At 35.7% G+C, this 18,400-nt stretch overlaps 1 protein-coding gene across 1 annotated transcript; it reads left to right on the top strand.

Moving 5' to 3' along the window:
• Positions 1-614: 614 nt before the first annotated feature.
• On the top strand, positions 615-18,150 carry ANXA1 (annexin A1). The gene is made up of 13 exons (XM_070431490.1): positions 615-722; positions 6,401-6,480; positions 6,574-6,682; positions 7,169-7,263; positions 8,920-9,033; positions 9,436-9,526; positions 11,061-11,140; positions 11,341-11,397; positions 12,912-13,005; positions 13,871-13,966; positions 15,072-15,130; positions 16,763-16,885; positions 17,801-18,150. The coding sequence occupies exons 2-13, from the start codon at positions 6,415-6,417 to the stop codon at positions 17,855-17,857; spliced, it is 1,041 nt and encodes a 346-aa protein (XP_070287591.1). The 5' UTR covers positions 615-722; positions 6,401-6,414; the 3' UTR covers positions 17,858-18,150.
• The last annotated feature ends 250 nt before the right edge of the window (positions 18,151-18,400 follow it).

Raw genomic sequence — 18,400 nt, 5'->3', positions numbered from 1 at the left:
CAAGCACAGAAAGCCTCTTATTCTGAAGGCAGGAGAAATGCTGGTGAAGTATAAATAGAGAATCATTCAGCACTATATAACATTAGAATTTACAAATATGCATTAATTGCCACAAGAATTCCAATGGGTAGGCAGCCTAGATAACATTACCCCCATTTTACAAACGTGGAAATAGGTTCAGAAAAATTAAATATGTTACCAAGGTCACATAGTAATTGTGATGGAGCTGAGATTCAAATGGAAAGTTATTTTTAAAAAAAATTTTGTTCTCTTTTGTTTTGAAATGTAAACTTTTTTTCATTTTAAACCTGTGTAAGGAAAAATAAAGGTGTCAATCCTTGGTATCAGGACTGGAGCAGAGAGTACTGCATATTTGAAAATCCATTGCATACTACTCCCTCTGAAAAAAAAAAAAAAAGAAAAGAAAACTGTGCGAACTACAAAGAGAGAAAAAAAAAAAATCTGTCCTCCCGTTCCTTTTCCTTTGGGTTGTCAGCTATGAGTAGGCTTGGTGAGTAGTTTTGCAAGACTTGTTTCACTTTGTTTTGGGCAAGACTGAGCCATGTATTTCAAACAGAAGACAGCCGGTTACTAACTTCTGGTTGCTGGGTGTGGTCTCCTTTCAAGTTCTATAAAATCAGGAGCCCGAGGCTCCAGTGCCAGTGTGAGACTTTCAGAGAAGAATCTCCCTTTAGTTCTTTGTAAGAAGGCAGAAAACAAAGGTAAGTCTTGGTTTTTCTTTTAGTTGGTTTTGTTTTGAAAACTCTTCCCATCATGATGTTACATATTACTGCTTCTCTAAGATTTATGGCTAATTGTGTTTGGTATGTTTTGATAAATCTTTCTGTAAAATTACACAGGGCATTTGTATTTTGGGAATCACAAATTGTAGTGTTTTATTTTACTTAGTTAAATATAATTTTAAAGTATTACTTTACTTAATACTGACTTGTTATACTGTTGGTGAGTTGCCATGGAAAAGAAGGAAAGAATGTGTTTCTTCCTACAAGTTGTGAGTTTCCAAGAGCATTGTGTGCCCCACATGGAAATCATGATGTAGGTGGGGTGCCTGTGGGGAAGGAGTCAGGCCAGGGTGGGTTTCAGGGAACTGTTTCTAAATAGCCTGGTTGACATCATTTATTTTCTTTTGTAAGGAAAACGTAATAGATTCCGGCCTCATAGTGGTATCATGCCCTTTGTAATTAACACTTTGAAATTAGTGTTAGTTTTACTCATGCCATGTAAATAAATAATAAGAGGATCTGCTTATTAATCAGGTCATTTAAGGAGGGTGTGGATGCCTTCTTATTCCTGTAGTGTCTGTGTCATAGGCAGGCTTTCAAGTGCTGATCAGGAAACCTTGGGGGAAGGAAGCATTTTTTGAGGGTGTCAGATAGATAAATCATCCGTTGGGAAAACCAGATGAGCCATCTAAAAGCTATTCTACTGAGTAGCATCTTGATTGTTGAATGAGCTAATGGCCATACCACTCCTTACAAAAGCACAACCCAAATCTAAAGTAGAGTGTTTACTGGTGTTGGATACATTTTCAAAAGGAATAGATTTTTAGTCATAACCATATATCTGGCTATTGTTCATTACAGATGTTCCTTCAAGAATTTTTCTCTTAGCCCATTTTGAATGTTAAATTAAATGCCCCATATCTACTTTTTAATGCTAGCTCATTAAGAAAGGTGTTGTTGTTGTTTTTTCTTGACTCGTTTATGTCTGAAATTATATATGGATTTTGAAAAAGTAATACTTATATTCTCCTCTGCCTGCACGAATACATTTTTGGTGGCTGGAAAAGAAGGCCCATTACAAAATGATTCACATGTGGTAAAATGCTAGTTTCATCATTCTGAAATGGCCTCTTCTCTAGAAGTTGGTCAACACCCTAGCCCCGGGTACTAACCACAGCTGGCAGCTCCCCAACATTTGACTGATGTTGTCAGAAGAGTCAATCATAACATTATTAAGGGACCAGCTAGAGTCTCATGCTTATTAAATGTGTTTTCACTCAAAAGATCTGCAAAGGTTGTAGATGACATAAGCTTGCTGAGCTGATTGTTCTTAATCCTCTCTAGACCCATTAATTTATGACTTATTTTACAAATCAGCTAAAGCAATGGGCCTATTCTTTTCCAGTGATAATTCAAAAGCAGTTTTTTGAAGTAAATGAGTTCATCTTTCTTTAAAATGGAATCATTTTTTATCAGAAAGGTCAGAACAGACAGAATTTATATAATATCTTCATTAAGCTAATTTTTTCCACTTCCATCCTTTTGAGGTAAAGTTTAAGTTTGCCACTTCGGTACTAGCATGCATTTTAGATACTATTTATTCCAACACTCCCATTTTTACAAATGAAGCCTCCTAGAGACCTTAAATGTTTTCTTGAAGTCCTACAATCAGCTAAAGAGAATCAAAATAGGGCTTAGAACTCCTTCTATTCTCATTTTTAAATTCTATAATTATGGGTAGAAGCATTTGTTAAATTAGCATAGATAAGTTTCCCAAATAATTAACACTCATACACTGTCTAATCGCTCAATAATGCTTATTAGCATATTAAATACCAGGCGTTTTGGCCCAGATTGGAGGGACTGAATCAATAGTAGATTAGCATTGCCTTCATGTAATGCTGCTGTAAAAAGAAACATAAATAGAAAGTGATAATACAGAATGGTAGGGGCTCCCGTAGGGTAAAAGTAGGATGTTTGGGGAGAGCACGGGACTAATAAAGGCTTTCCGGAGGATGTAGTGAGGTCTGTGGTGACTCCTGACTTAGAAGTTAGACAAAGGGCTGTGGGCGTGGAGGAGAAAACAGCATTCCAAGCAAAGGGAACACCCTACTCACAGGCCTGGAAGCAAAACATTTGTGAGATTACCTTTCATAAAGTGGTTCTTCATAAGCCATGCTATTGTACGGCCTAATTAGCTTCTCTCACAGGGGTAGGTGTGAAAAGAATGTGAAATATAACCCAGCTGTTAATAGTTCACCACATTTGCTTTGTCATTAATCCTTCCCCTTCCTCCTTCTACCCTCTCTAGATATTTTTTTTCTGTAACATTTGAGAGAACATTGCAGATATGATGTCCCTATGCCTCCAAATACTTCTGCCTGGATAAATTAAAAAATAAGGATACAACCATAGTGCAATTTTTAAAAAATCAGGCAATTAAGCTAATGCAACAAGCCTAGTGTTCTCAAACTGTCTAGTGGGTACAATTGCTAATGTACCATTTCTGGAATACCTTTTTCTTAATTTAGTAAGCATAGATCCCTCTAATACCTAGGGCATACTTTTTGTGCATACTTCCTTCTTTAATTCCTTGCTGAATGAGATGAAGAGAGCTCTCTTCGGACACAGGTACAGTATATACAAAAAATGCTAATCTCTAGAAAGCTACGCACATTTATGCACAGATAAATGAGATTGGTAGGTTAGTGTATGGTCACTAACCAGATAAATTCTGGAATATTGTTAATTTCCATGTAGGTCTGCCTATGTATACATGGCCAACTTCATCTTCAAATAAGATGACGGTAAGGCCTGAACAGGCAGAATGGTCTGGCTGAAGTTTTTTGCCAAAATGTTTTTGCTGTGGAATTTGTAAGGTGTGTTGCCATTGCTATGCATTTCTGTTTAAACATGCAGTTGACTTCAGTAGTAGTACATGGCAATTCCTAAAATTCTTTCAGAGCAATTTCTGACGTCTTATCAAAATCCTTGTTTCTCTAAGCTTTGCTCAGAGCTAGTGGATCTCATTTAGCTCAGTTGAGATTCTATTCTCCTCCAATTGCTTTCATGAGATGGGTCCTCCTTAGGCTGCTTTTCTTTGGAAGGCCACCCAAATCATTTCACACTGCCGTCTAGGAACTCAGGATAGGTTATAAAGCTGTTTCCTCCTCTGTGGACACTGGTATGTCAAATAAATCATGCAACCCCTTTTTTATTTTGTGTTATCTAATTAATAGAGCGATCACATTTTCTTATACTTTCTCAAGTTTATATTTTAAGAAAGCGATGCGTTATGTAAGCATCATTCTAAAGTGACAAAAACGAGTGAAGTAGGGGGAAGTTCTCATAGAATTCATTTTCTAGTTGTGAGTCTCATTTTAAAAATTATATATGACAATAGCCTTCATTTTTATCTCTTCTGAAGTTTTTATTTTCTAATTAAAAAGAGTAGAAATATTCAAACATGTGTTTCTATAACTGTTGAAAGTACTTTCTTTTGAGGACTCATGAGTGATCACTTCACACATTTTGAGGATTCTACTTTATGAAAGGCTTGGATGAGATGATACAAATGAAAATTTCAAATACCTGAAACCTTGCCAGAAATTGCTAGATGTTTTTGAAGTGCCAGTGTAACGATAGGAAAAGGAAATTCTCTAAATGCCAACGGCAACGGCACCAGATTATGTCTGTAACAGGAATTAAACCCTGGTGCAAAATTGTACAACGTGACTTTACCTTAGGAAATAGCTCTAGATTTATAATTGCTGGGTGGCGGAGTGGAGAGAGATGAAATAAGTGCACAATATATTGTTTCTTCTCCCAGACGGCAGAATAGTAATCTTAACAATCCCATAATAATTAAGGGGAGATAGTTTTTGCTTTGGAGATTACTTCCCTCATGCATTTAATCTCATTACCTGGAACTGCAGTTCTTTTCCAGCAGGTGTGGCTTGAAATACTGTCTGAACATGCTGTTAAGGAATCGGATTACGGTTTCACTCCTCATGAGTCATTCAGCTTCCCCTGAAGAATTTACAGTGGCGTAGATTATTCTTCCAGTCTCCCTCACAAATATTCCTGAGCGTAGTCTCCTGAGGGATCAACAAAAGGGCGTGGAGAGATATCAGCGTATATCCTCCTAAAAACAGATGCCCAGACAGAAAGTATCACTGGGGGCTTCTTTTGTGGGTAACGCGGAAAATACATCAGTCGTTCACACACTTCAGGTTTCCAAAATATTCATGGTTGGTTACATAAAAACACTGCTGAAACATGATAGTAATTCCAGAAATTTCCTTTTAATTTCCTTAAATTGCAGCCATGTTGCAATTCACTGTCCTGGCAGTGGTTCTCAACCTTGGCTGCACATTAGAATCACCTGGGAATCTTTTTGAAATCCTGATTTCTGGGCCTCATCCTCTGGAAATTCTGTTTCTTTGTTACTAATGTTGTGGCCCCACCCCATAACAAAGAAACAGAATTCCCGGAGGATGAGGCCCAGAAATCAGGATTTCAAAAAGATTCCCAAGTGATTCTAATGTGCAGCCAAGGTTGAGAACCACTGTGTTAGAGCAAAGCACCAGGCATAAAACAATCCATTTCCCAGTTCTTTGTGTTGGGTGGAAAAACATGTAGGCCTAGTATGTGAAAAGCTCAAAAAGGAAAAATTGCTGAAATAATTTTATACCAAGGAATGGGAAAAAATACTGAATCATGCAGGGGAGAGAAATAGTACCTGGATATCCTTTAATGGATAGAGTTTTAAGTTTCAATCAACTCCTTCAGATTATCACAGTTTTATTTACCTTATAAATATAAATATTATGATCTTTTTGTTCAGGCTTTCTGGGATCCTACATAGATTCTCCAATAGCCTACTAAATGATCTCTAATCTTTCATCTTGCCCATCTCTTAGCCATTCTCTACTAGTATGATAAAGAATGAGCCATCTTTTCAACATATAAATAGAATCATATTGCTTTCTTTTAAAAAACCCATTAATTCCCCCAGCCCCCCACAAAGCTTTAGGGATGCATTTAAACTTCTTTGTTGGAGCTTCTGTCCACCTTTCTAGTTCCAGTGAACTTCTTTCAGCTCCCCAAATAGGACAAGTGTCTCTCTGTTTTGTTCTCTTTCACTTTTCTGCCAGGTTAGTCTCAGCTCATTTCGAGAGGCCCAGGCCAGTCAACAGGTCTTCTAAAAAGTTTCCTTAGCTTTTGTGTTTTCCCACCGAGAGCAACAGGAATTTTAAGTTCATTGAGGCAAGCAATGATGTTTTGATGTTTTTTTTGCACCCCCAGTGCTTGGCAAATAGTTATTGGTCTATAAATGTAGAGCAATGAAGTGAATCACCAGCTCCTCTCTTCAGCCTATCTGTTGTTTGTAGTAGTCCTCTGATTCCTAAAAGGTAGGGACTGAATAAGCTAAGAAAGAACCAAATTTCTGAGTGGAGATGATGGGTGCCTATTCAAGGGTAAGATTCTCCTTTTAAAAACTTACACCTAGCATTTTAATTATGCTTCTAAGAGTAATATCCTGGTAAGTCAAGTCAAGGTTACTCTAATATGTCTTGTGTATGTAAGGGAATGGAGTGATGTCTATGTGTGGTGAATTTGTGGTTTGAAAAAGCAACTATCTGTTTTCTTCCCAGAAACTTCTTTAAAAATGGCAATGGTGTCAGAATTCCTCAAGCAGGCCTGGTTCATTGATAATGAAGAGCAGAAATACCTCGTAAGTCAAGTGACAATAAAATAATTTAGTTAAATATTAAAAGGGAAACTAATATGAGTGCACAGACATTAATTTTCTCTCTTTCTTCCACAGAACACTGTTAAAACATCCAAAGGTGGTCCTGGGTCAGCAGTGTACCCCTTCCCCAGCTTCAATCCATCCTCAGATGTTGCGGCCTTGCATAATGCAATAATGGCTAAAGGTAACAAAGTCTTCTTAAACAGTCCCCTCCTGCACACTCAGAATGGCTAGTGAAAAACAGACATATGCAGTGGAAAAAGTCTGTTTCATTTTGAAGATAAGACTTCTTTATCAAATGAAACTATATTTCCTCTCTTATCACTTAAAAAGAAAAAGGTTAAACCTGGAGAATCTCTGCTGCCATAACAGATATCCTTACCAGCCCATTTCTAGAATAAACTCAATACTGAAACCAACACCGCTGCTCACAGTGAGGGTTTGAATTAAGATCAAACACTGTAACATGGAGGGTCAGGGCCAATGACCTCTTCCTCTCTCATTCATATGAGAAAGCTTCCCTTTGCTGAGAGTAGTTGCATCTATATAATCCATTTTTCTTAGTTTGTTAAGAACTTCATTTGGAGCACCTTGATAATGAATCATTTAATGTCGGTTTTTAAAGAGGAACAAAATTGATTTTAAAAGGCAAGCCACCCTTTATTTCCAGGTGTGGATGAAGCAACCATCATTGACATTCTAACTAAGAGAACCAATGCACAGCGCCAACAGATCAAAGCAGCTTATCTCCAGGAAAAAGGAAAGGTGGGTTGGAGTGGTAAATTTACATATTTAATTTCAGTTGCATTTGTGTTAAACATGGGTTTTGAAACACGATTACCTAGTTCCTATTACAACTACTATGACTGGGATTGCAGTATTTATCCACTTGATTGCAATCAATTCCGGTAAATTTATTGATTTCATACTTTTGTCCTAGTGGTGTAAGTTCTTTGCAGATGTGTTCTATATTGGAGACAAGTCTTTAATTTCAACATAACAAACATCAAAATTATTATGGGCAATAAGGACTACGTTCTGGTAGAAATGTGCCTTCTGCTAAAATTTGAACTGAGTTAATGCCTAAGTGTAAGGTTTATACATATAATTCTACGGTTGATGTAAGAAACATCTAAACATGTAGAGAATTTTTATGAGTTTATTTGAGCCAAACTAATGACAATTGCCAGGAAGTAAAATGTGACATTTTGCAGCTTATTTTATACATTAGAATCAAAGGAGGAGGCATAAGGAGGGATACATGGATTTCATTCTTTTTAGATTAAGGGGGCAGGATAAAGCAAAAACAGGGAATTCTCTAGGATTGGGCGAAAAGTAAAATGGAGAGACACATACTTGTTTAAGGTGGGTACAGGACAGCTAATTAACAGTTACAGCACATAGCGATGGCATGTGAGGAAGAAGATAACAATGAGGGTTCTGTGATCTAGTGCTCTGGTGGTGGTGGTGGTGGTGGTGGTGGTGGTGGTGGGTGTGCCCTGAGGGGTCTGGAAGAGGTAATTACTCCGACATTTTAGATGCAAAAAACCATTTTACTGGCTCACTTCAGGTCAAGATTGACCTTTGTCAAGGAAGCTGCGGGTCTAGTGCCTGACTACCTGCCACCACCTGCTTTTAGTGAGGAAATCTATGTTCTTACTATCCTATGTGGTTACTTTTTGTCTCTGAGTTTGCAAGGCTCTCCATTCAGGCCTCTCCTGAGCTTGTCAGGTTTAGTATGTGGCCCCTTTTTGCCCATACTACTTTAAAAGTAAGCTTTGTATTTTTTATACCAAATAAGGGCAGCGTTTCTTAAGGAATGCGCTTAGAAAACTATATGTCAGTGTCTGATCATATAGTGCTTCTTTGAGCAGTGCAAACCTCAAAAGTTTGGAAAAATTGTTAATACGTTACATATTTTTTAAGAATTCTTACTACAGTTTCTGTTCATATACAACCCTATGTTTTGAGCTTTATAGTTTCTTCCCTGTATAAAAAGATTGAGAACCCTGTTCAATAGGGAGGATAAATTGTGATGGAAGGAAACTTGATTGGGGTGGTGAACATACCACATTACAATAGACAGATGATATATTATAGAATTGTACACCAGAAGCCTGTGTAATTTTATTAACTAATATCACCCCAATAAATTCAATAAAAAATAACTTCACAGCTAAAAAGTAAATAAATGAAAAATTAAAAAAAAATAAGCTATCAACAAATGTAGTAAAATTTCATTCTAATCACGCTAAAAGATTAAGAAAGCATTCTAAGAATCTGGTACCTTTTTTATGCAAAGGGAGGAGCTCTAAATATGGTTGGGTTTAGGAATCAGCAATAAAATTACCTAAAGGTCAGGTAACCCTACATTGCTGTGTAACCTAGTGCGTTACTTATTGTAAGTCCTCTTTCTTCTAGCCCCTGGATGAAGTTCTGAGGAAAGCCCTCACAGGTCATCTTGAGGAAGTGGCTTTGGCTCTGTTAAAAACTCCAGCCCAGTTTGATGCGGACGAACTTCGTGCTGCCATGAAGGTAAATGCCTGATTTCGGAAAAACTTCTCTCCTGAAAAGAATGTGTAGGTCAAATCCACTTAGGCCTCTTATTGTACCTTCAGTATCTAGTATAGGGCCTATCAATTAAGGGAATAAAATGCATGTATTGATTAATTAAAATTGGCATTAATCGCTGTGTTATTCCCATGCTCAACATGTCACTATATCAACCATATATCTCACCTTTTATATCTTTGTCCAAAATATTGGTTTAAAAGCTATTTTGTTTCTAGAGCAATATACCAGATAGGACTAATTGTAATTATTAAATATTGTGGGAAATGTACTAAATGCCAGATTCAAACACATTTCAGGACACAAAAACTAGTTGATGCTCTCAAGTGAAGATTTTCCTACATTTCCTCTTCTCTTTTAATTTAGGGTCTTGGAACTGATGAAGACACTCTGAATGAAATTTTGGCCTCAAGAACTAACAGAGAAATCAGAGAAATTAACAGAGTCTATAGAGAAGGTAAGTTTTAATGTCGAACAGTCCAAGTGCCTTAGTTGGAAAAGGAAATGTGACATACTTTTCTTAAAATTGAGTGTGGGTGTTAATTAGGGGGACTTTGGAAACTCTACATACTAAAAATGTTTTATTGTTTTCACATGTCTACTGTAATCACACGCTGTTACTGGATAGCATTCCATTTGTTGGGGTGCTGAAGTGAGACAGTGTTTGCACTTTTAATGGTTAATGTTTGGTTTTTAATCAAGTGTCCCTCTAAGACAAATGGCCACATAGTATTGTAATGGAAGTCAATTCAAAGCATTAAATTCAAAGAATTTTCTAAAAAGATTTTCTGTTATCCTGAGATTTATTTTATTAAAATATACTGTTGTCTTTTATTTTGGAAAGAATAACAAAAATAAAAATAAAATCTCCCCCCAAAAATATATTGTCCATTTGTCCTTGGAAAGGTAAAGAGCTAGGTACTTAACAATCCTGTGATGGAAACTCTTACCATTATGAACTTTAGCATTATGCACATAAATGATTTGCTTATTCTTTATGTCTAGTTGCATCCATAGGGATGAATGGCCAAGCCATTCCTCATTTTATTCTATTCAGTGAAACATCTCATTCAAATGATATGCTTAACATTGTAAAGAGGGTTGAGCAATGCTGGGTCCTTCCTGTTTTCCTTTTCTAGTTTCCCAAACCAATATGCAGCACCTGGAATTTTCACCCCAGGCACAGAGAATACAATGGCCCTTGCATATTGTTTTTGGAGCAATTTAATAAAAGGATCAGAATAAGGAAGAGTTCAACCTTATTTTCAGCATTTATCTCATTATCAATACTTATCTTAGATCCCTTTATAAGTGATAATAATCAAGAGGGGCATTATTTTTAGTTTTTTTGTTCAATAAAACATAGTTTACAAAGGGAAATAGCCATATTTTCCCATTATACCCAAGATATAGTCCAGTGATAGCTTATTAAATTGCCCCATCTTCTGGTTAATTATAAACTCAGTTAATTTTCTCCTAATACAGCATTATTTTGCATAGTTAAGCAAGGGTGTTTACACAAATAAAAATTTTAAGTCTATCTATCTACATACATAACTAAACTATATTATATATACTTATAATTAAAATAAATGAATAATCTATGTTCAAGCAAGTACCTCTGGTTTATTCTTTTAAATAACTGTTCTATTCATCACATTGCTTGAATTCTGGAATATTTATTTCAGAAATAATTTTTTAATACCCATGCAATTCATATTAGCAAAAGCTCTGTGACTGTAGGTTTTCCTTCACAGTATTATCTAATTTGCTTTCATTGCCTTAGAGAGGATAGAAATTTGATGATCCAAAGTTTTACTTGGTCCAATATCTCTATTTTTATTTTAAAAAATTATATTTTGAATGCATTCCATAAGTCATTGAACATTTGGCATTGAAATTTTTAAGCCAATATAGAGATGTCTGGTATTATAATCATCGCCATTATTTATCATTAATTTACTGCAAAACATATTTCTCTTATTTTTCAGAATTGAAGAGAGACCTGGCTAAAGACATCACCGCAGACACCTCTGGAGATTATCGGACGGCTTTGCTCGCTCTGGCTAAGGTATACTTCAAGTGGTTCAGGAAAGGCCTCTTCTTTAACGAAGAGTAAAATTTTAGATTTCATCTCACTCTAGAAATGAGCAATTGCCTCTCTCTTTTCTCAAAGAATATGATTTATCTGATTTTTAAGGGAATTAAATGAATCATGTGATTCCATGCTAGTAAACAACTTACCAAGAGAATGGGATTTTTTTTTTCCAGGGTGACCGAGCTGAGGACTTTTCCTCAAATGAGGACATGGCTGATTCAGATGCCAGGGTAAGCAATTCTTCCTACCTCAAATGGTTCCTGCCTTAAGTCAGGTTACACCGGATAACCTCCACGTGGAAGCAAGCCTCAGATACTTCAAGTGGCCACGGGCATCTAATGTTCATTCCCTGAACGATGGGCACTGTTCTGTCCTTGAGCATGCAAGAAAAAAAATGCAGTCATGATGTTTTCAATAGATCTCATTATTCATAAAGTCGGAAAGGGTTGAAAGGGAACAATGAGAATTGGATTGGTTGTTCCAAAGAACTGTTATATTAAGAAAACTCTGATTTTTATTTTATCAGGCATAATTTTTTATTAAGTGAAATGGAAAGAGTAAGCACATCTAACATTCTTTTAAGAATGAACTTGGAATGGCTTGTAGATATAAGCTTATATTGTAAAAATGTTATAGTAATGATATTATAATTATAAAACAATTACAATAACATATTTATATACTTTCAAGTATATTGTTATATATCGTTTCAGTGAGATTGCTGGTTATTAATATGCCAGTCCATTGGCAACATTAGAAAATGGTACCATTTTAGGGCCTGGAATTTCTGTTAAAAAAAATAAAAACTTATTTGCATATGCCTTCCTCTTGGGATAGCATTGTCTCTATAAATTCATCACAGTGAGACAGTAAGAATAGAAGGATATTTCTCTACTCCCACTCTCTTCACAGTAACAGTACATTATCTTGCACATAATAGGCATTCATTAACTTTTTGCAGAATAAGTGCATACTTATCAGATCAGTTTGCCTGAAAAGTCCAAAATAACTTCTTATGTTCATTGGAAGTTTGACCATTTTAATAGAAATTGTGTAAGTAAACCAAAGAACTGAAGTTAGTATTTGAATAATTATCCATACTAAAAAAAATTCTTATTTGCTTGTGACATTTTTAAATTTACTTTCCATTTTAAGACTATCAGAGCTCTAAGATGTATATTTATGGCAGCTACTTGGATTAGTGTGTTCCAAGAGAAAGATGGCAATTAAGATTTTAAAGTTAACAGAACAATATATGATAATAAGGGGGATTATCTTTTTCATTTACAAAAGAGGAAAATCTACACTTTAATAAGGCTAAATTATTTACCTAAGATTACAGAGTTATTAAGTTGCAGAGTCAAAATTTGAATCTAGAAATTCTAACGTCAAAATTCAAGACCGAGGCTATTTATGGTTGAATTGTTGATTTATTAGTACCATTTGCTGATAATTACTTTGAAAAATTAAAAGTAAATAAAAACTAGAGAGGTCCTTGGAGTTGTCTTAATATAGACTGTAATCTTAAAGCAATTTAATTCATCAAACGTTTCTTCTTCAAACATATATTCAGTCTTTAATGTTTGCAAGGCACTTGAGAGATACTGTGGAAGATACTCTCAATCTTAGCATCATGTTTTCTGGACCTTTTGGATACAAAGCAGATGCCTAGAAAATCTTAACATTCTTGTGCAGATATTAAGTCAGCAGATGGTCAAGCGTGTATTTTTGTGTTTCTTGACAGGCATTATATGAAGCAGGAGAAAAGAGAAAAGGGACCGATGTGAACGTGTTCACTACCATTCTTACCAGCAGAAGCTATCCCCACCTTCGCAGAGGTAAGAAGAAAAAAAAGGGTTCCCAAAACCTGTTTATAGAAGATGCAGTTTTTTTGAGGGCAAATAATAGAGAGGAAAGCAAAAAGTCTTAATCAGCAGCATCACTCATACACCCAATGAATATTGTATAGAGCTTCTGACCCCTTATTGATCTTTGTGCATTCAACTTCTTATAGGAATCATTTTATAGCATTTGAAACACCTTTTGTGACTTTGGCATTAGAGCATTATTTCTTTATTTTCACTATTTCTATTCCCCCAAAATATTTGGAGCAGATGTGACAAAGTATATACATACAACAGAACGCATGACATGACAATAAAGAAAAACAAAAAACTCAGGACTCAGTAAAAAAAAAAAAAAGTGTATATGGATGCTCCAGAAACAAAAACCAAAAGGAGTTTTTCCCTTTGAGCACAGATGTTGCTGAGCCTACTGGAAGCCACGGCAAATAGAAAGTCATAATAATTACTCAAAATTCTAATAATAGCACACTGATTTCTAATGCCAAAATTAAGTGAAACTTACTATACAGATTTTTATATAAGCGAAGATCCATTTGCTATGGCACTTAGCTTTGATGTAGCAAGTGTTATGATTGTCAATCACATGCCATTTCTAATAAATGTCAACACTTGCAAAATTTTCCCCCAAATATGCAAGAACACCAAAATAGCCATGTGACTTACATTCCTAGGGGAAGATGAAGTATCCAAACTATACTCAGTTCAGTAATTAGCTTTAAGATATGTTGTGAGGTGCAGTCATCCCAAGGAGTGCTTTGAGTCAGTTGCCCTGATTTTGCTAAAGTTTGCTAAAGAATGGGATGCTTTCTACATCTCTTAGTTTAAATGTCATATTCAGTGTTTCAGAAGTACACCAAGTACAGTCAGCATGACATGAACAAAGTTCTGGACCTGGAGATGAAAGGTGACATCGAGAAATGCTTCACAACTATCGGTACGTAGTCCTGGAAGGAGAAGAATTTTCTAAGTGAAAATTGCATCATCATTGCTGTCCCATAATTAATAAAACAAAATAGAGCAAAAGCAAAATAACTCAGATACAGTTCATCTAAACTTCAGAGAGAGACAACATGTGAGATAATGGCAATGCATAGTTAGCTAAATGTATACAATGGCCTTCTTAATAATAACAGAAATCATTCCCTTTAGAAAAATATATATGCAGGTGGAAAATAGGTACTGAGCCCCCACTTATGCCACAAGATGCACCGAGCTGGACATAGCACAGAGGAAAGTCAGAATAGTCATTAAGATGGAATTTGGAATTAGATAACAGATTCAAATCCTGGTCTGTCACTTGCCAATTGAATAATCCTAGGCAAGCCCAGAGGTTTTGATTCAGTAGTTCTCTGGTAGCTTCTGACAAGGTCTTTAAAAGAAAAAGACATTAAAGTTCTCTCATGTTATTCAGCTGACCAGGTAGGGCTGAGAACCTGTGTTCTAAAGCAGCTTCTCAAACATTAATGTGCACAGGAATCCCCTGGAGATTTTGTCAAAACACGGATTCCCATCTTACTAGGTCTGGCGTGGGGCCTGGGATTCTGCATTTCTAACAAACTCCCAGGTGATACCAATTCTTTTGGTCCAAGAATAACATTTTGAGTAGCAAACTAGATCATCTTACTAATTGACACATCTGTTAGCGTTTTATTTGGCAGCTGCTTCTTACAGCCTGTCCTTTCCCACTTTTTTCATGTTATGACATGAAAAAAGTATGTATTATATGCCAATATGGCTTCTGACACCAACTGGTTTCCACATTTCTAAGAAGAGTATGCTCAGAATAGCATGAAGCTGCTATTGTTTGTCTTTAAGATAATAGGATAGAGGTGATGGTGTTATGAGGAAAGAATATTAAAAACCAACATCTAGAGAATAGCTTCTCATAAACCAAGTACCCATATTGAGAAGGGAGGTGGGAAACAGGGGTGAATAGAATCTTGCTTGTTGCAAAACCCCGTATCTACTATTTCTTTCATATGCATCTTTCTTCTTTTGGGGCATATCAATATGTCAACTAAAATGTGTCTCTCTTGCAGTGAAGTGTGCCACAAACAAACCGATGTTCTTTGCTGAGAAGCTTCATCAGGCCATGAAGGTAAGATTCTACTTATATGATTTGCTTAGGGTGGAAATTATTGTTAGTGGAGAGAACACAACACCCCAGATTGTTTGAAAACTACACATTTTTATAAATATATTTTCATTGGTTTCAGAGAGGAAGGGAGAGGGGAGAGAGAGATAAAAACATCAATGATGAAAGAGAATCATTGATTGGCTGCCTCCTGCACCCCCCATACTGTGGATTGAACCCGAAACCTGGGCATGTGCCCTTGACTGGAGTCGAACCCGGAACCTTTGTTCTGCAGGCGGGCACACTAGGGCATGAAAACCACACATATTTTAATATTTTTCCATTAAAAAGAATCACGGTTCCATCCAATGCAAGAGGTAAAACACTTCCTTATTAGAATAAAATGGTTAGATTTGTTGTATTTTTTTATAGGTAAGATGGTAAGGTGAGCTTGTAGGTAATTTGTGAGTTACTCATGCTTTGCATAAAAGCGGAGTCAGCATAGGAAGGGTGATATAATTTCGCTTTTAATGTGTGATTTTAGTAACATACATCTGCTAAGGTTGTGAGTTTTATAACCTCTTCTTTCCTAAGTTTAATTTGTTTTTTATAGTCTGTCTTCCATGCCATCGGTTAATATGTCATTCTAAGCTTTTAAAATGTTGTGCTAAGATTACTGAAGTAGAAGGCGTTATTAAGATGTATTGAGATACACTTCAACCACTTTAACTCTATTCTCCTGCTTGCATCATATTATATAGGATGCCATCTGTATACTTGTACTGTGAAAAGTTATGAAGTTGTCTTTTTTCCCTTTAGCAACTCCAAAAGAAGGAAGTCTTGAGAGAGAGAGAGAGAGATCTAACCATTCAATTAATAGGAAAGAGTCCTTATGAAATGCTAGGCATTGTGCCATTATGTACTGGGCAGTACAGTCCCTGAGCCGACGTCCGCTCTATTTAGTGGGCTAATCCGATGGGTAATGATGAGCACCTACTATTGTAGAAGAAGAGAAGAGTGTCCTCTACCCCTAGACTTTGGATGTCAATGTAGCCTTGTTCTCAGCTAAACTAAGACCTGACAGTGAACAGGAATTAGCGAGATGTGAACAGGGGTGGAAGAGATGGAGAGATACAGTAAGGTTGGCCCAAGAGGAGGAGGTAGCATTACCCTTTCAAGATAATAAGTACAGTTAGAGCGATGGTGCATGGTAGAAGAGATTGTAGAATTAGGCAGGGCATTGTAAGCCCGGATAAAATGCTTGGTTTTTATCCTATGAGAAAAAGACCATTGAAGGATTTCAAGTAGGTGAATTAGATGATCAGATTTGCAATTTAGATAGTTCACTGTATTTGTAATTATTGAATAGTTTAGAGAAAGGAAAGAGTGGATGGTGGAAGGCCAGTTAGGAGGTTGTAAAAGCTCTTAACATACTACTGATGCAGCAGTTGGGTTCGTCATTTTATTACCACTTGTGTAAAGGGTGTGTGTGTGTGTGTGTGTGTGTGTGTGTGTGTGTGTGTCCTTTAATGTAGAGATAGTTTCTCTATAGAACTATATGAGTTAACAAAAGAGCTTTACATTCAAACCCATATCCTGCTTTATTATGAGTATGCTCTGAATATGAGACCCTTAACCCTCACTTGTTTTGGACAGGGTGCTGGAACACGTCATAAGATATTGACCAGGATTATGGTTTCCCGTTCTGAAATCGACATGAATGACATCAAAGCATGCTATCAGAAGTTGTATGGTATCTCTCTCTGCCAAGCCATCCTGGTATGTTGTGATTTTCATAATGCTCTCACAAATAATATTCTTTTTGAAAGAGAAAGGCTGACTTGCTGTATCTATAAATTTTATATGTAAGATTAACTCATTATATTAGGATGCATAATTTATAAGTAAATTTAACATTCACTGGTAAAATCTACTAGTAAGTTCTGTACTGAAAAAATACTCAAAATTTCCAGCATTCATAGAACATTTAGTTTCTCATACATAAATTTAGCAACCAAAATATTTTTAGCAGGGAGATATAATGATTTGTTTTGCAATGAATATTGATCAGAGGGTTAGAGACTTATTATTCTAAGTTTTTCTTTAATTTTTGTCATATGTAATATGTATAAAATACATGTTCATGTGATCTCATTATAATGTTAAGAAATAAAATATAATGCTATAAAGTAAAGGCAAGTCCAGGGTTTTGAAGTTATTGAAAGATGGGTGACTATTTAAATTTAATTTGTTACATATAATGAATAACTGTAATCTACTGAGAAAATCACAAGCTTATAACTTTCTCTGGTGAATGAGTCAGATATTCCTTAAGAAGATCTGAAATGACTGTTGTGTTATATGTACTCAATTCTGCATGACATCTTATGCTTGGAAAATAATAGCTCTAATACACAACATAATCACTTCAGAGAAGTTCACAATCTGAATCTTGACAGGTATCGCTTTTACATAATAACCCTCTAACAAATATCAGTTATCTGCTCTACGCATTAAGTTATTTAATGAAATAAATAATATTCTTATCGAAGATCCTAGATAATTGATGTACTGTGATGTATGTTCTACTACTCTTCAGTCTACTAAGATTATAATTACTCTGCTATTTAAAAATACTTTATATTGATTATGGTTTCAGGTAGCATTAAGTAATACTCTATTTTTAATCAACAGGATGAAACCAAAGGAGACTATGAAAAAATCCTGGTGGCTCTCTGTGGAGGACAGTAAACATTCCTTTGATGATTTCAAGCTTTTTGATCAGAAGATTTTTAAATCATATCTTTTTATGCCATGTTATAAGATTTAAATAGGAAAGTTTCTTCAGCAGGATCAGTCTAGCTAACTGCTTTCTGAAAACTATCGCCTATAAATCATTTTTATATCACAACTCTGTATAATAGAGATAAGTTTTTAAAAAATATATTTACCCCAAACTGTAAAACCCCATAACAGGTTGTTCTGTTAACATTACCTGAGAAAGATGTTTATGTAACAGAAAATAAAATGATTTTACAGGACAATTGGTGTGTTACTGGTTCTTCTGTTCCGATTTTCTTCTGTGTGTAATGTAGTGGTTTAATTTAATATCAGGGGATAGGAGCCTGCATACTAAATTATAATCACTTAATGGCATAGATATTACATATTAAATTAAAGAAAATACAGAGTTAGAAAATAGACTCCTTACATTTTATCATCTTGGTACAGATTATTGAGAGTGTGTCTGTCTAATAATGGATTTACTGCATCTGTGATTGTAATAATTGGACA

This window comes from Myotis yumanensis, unplaced genomic scaffold (assembly GCF_028538775.1).
Source record: "Myotis yumanensis isolate MYYU_CA2020_CCGP unplaced genomic scaffold, mMyoYum1.0.hap1 SCAF_12, whole genome shotgun sequence".
In the NCBI taxonomy this organism is placed as follows: Eukaryota; Metazoa; Chordata; class Mammalia; order Chiroptera; family Vespertilionidae; genus Myotis; species Myotis yumanensis.
Note: the sequence above shows the minus strand (reverse complement) of the source record. Positions and strands in the feature narration are given on the sequence as shown.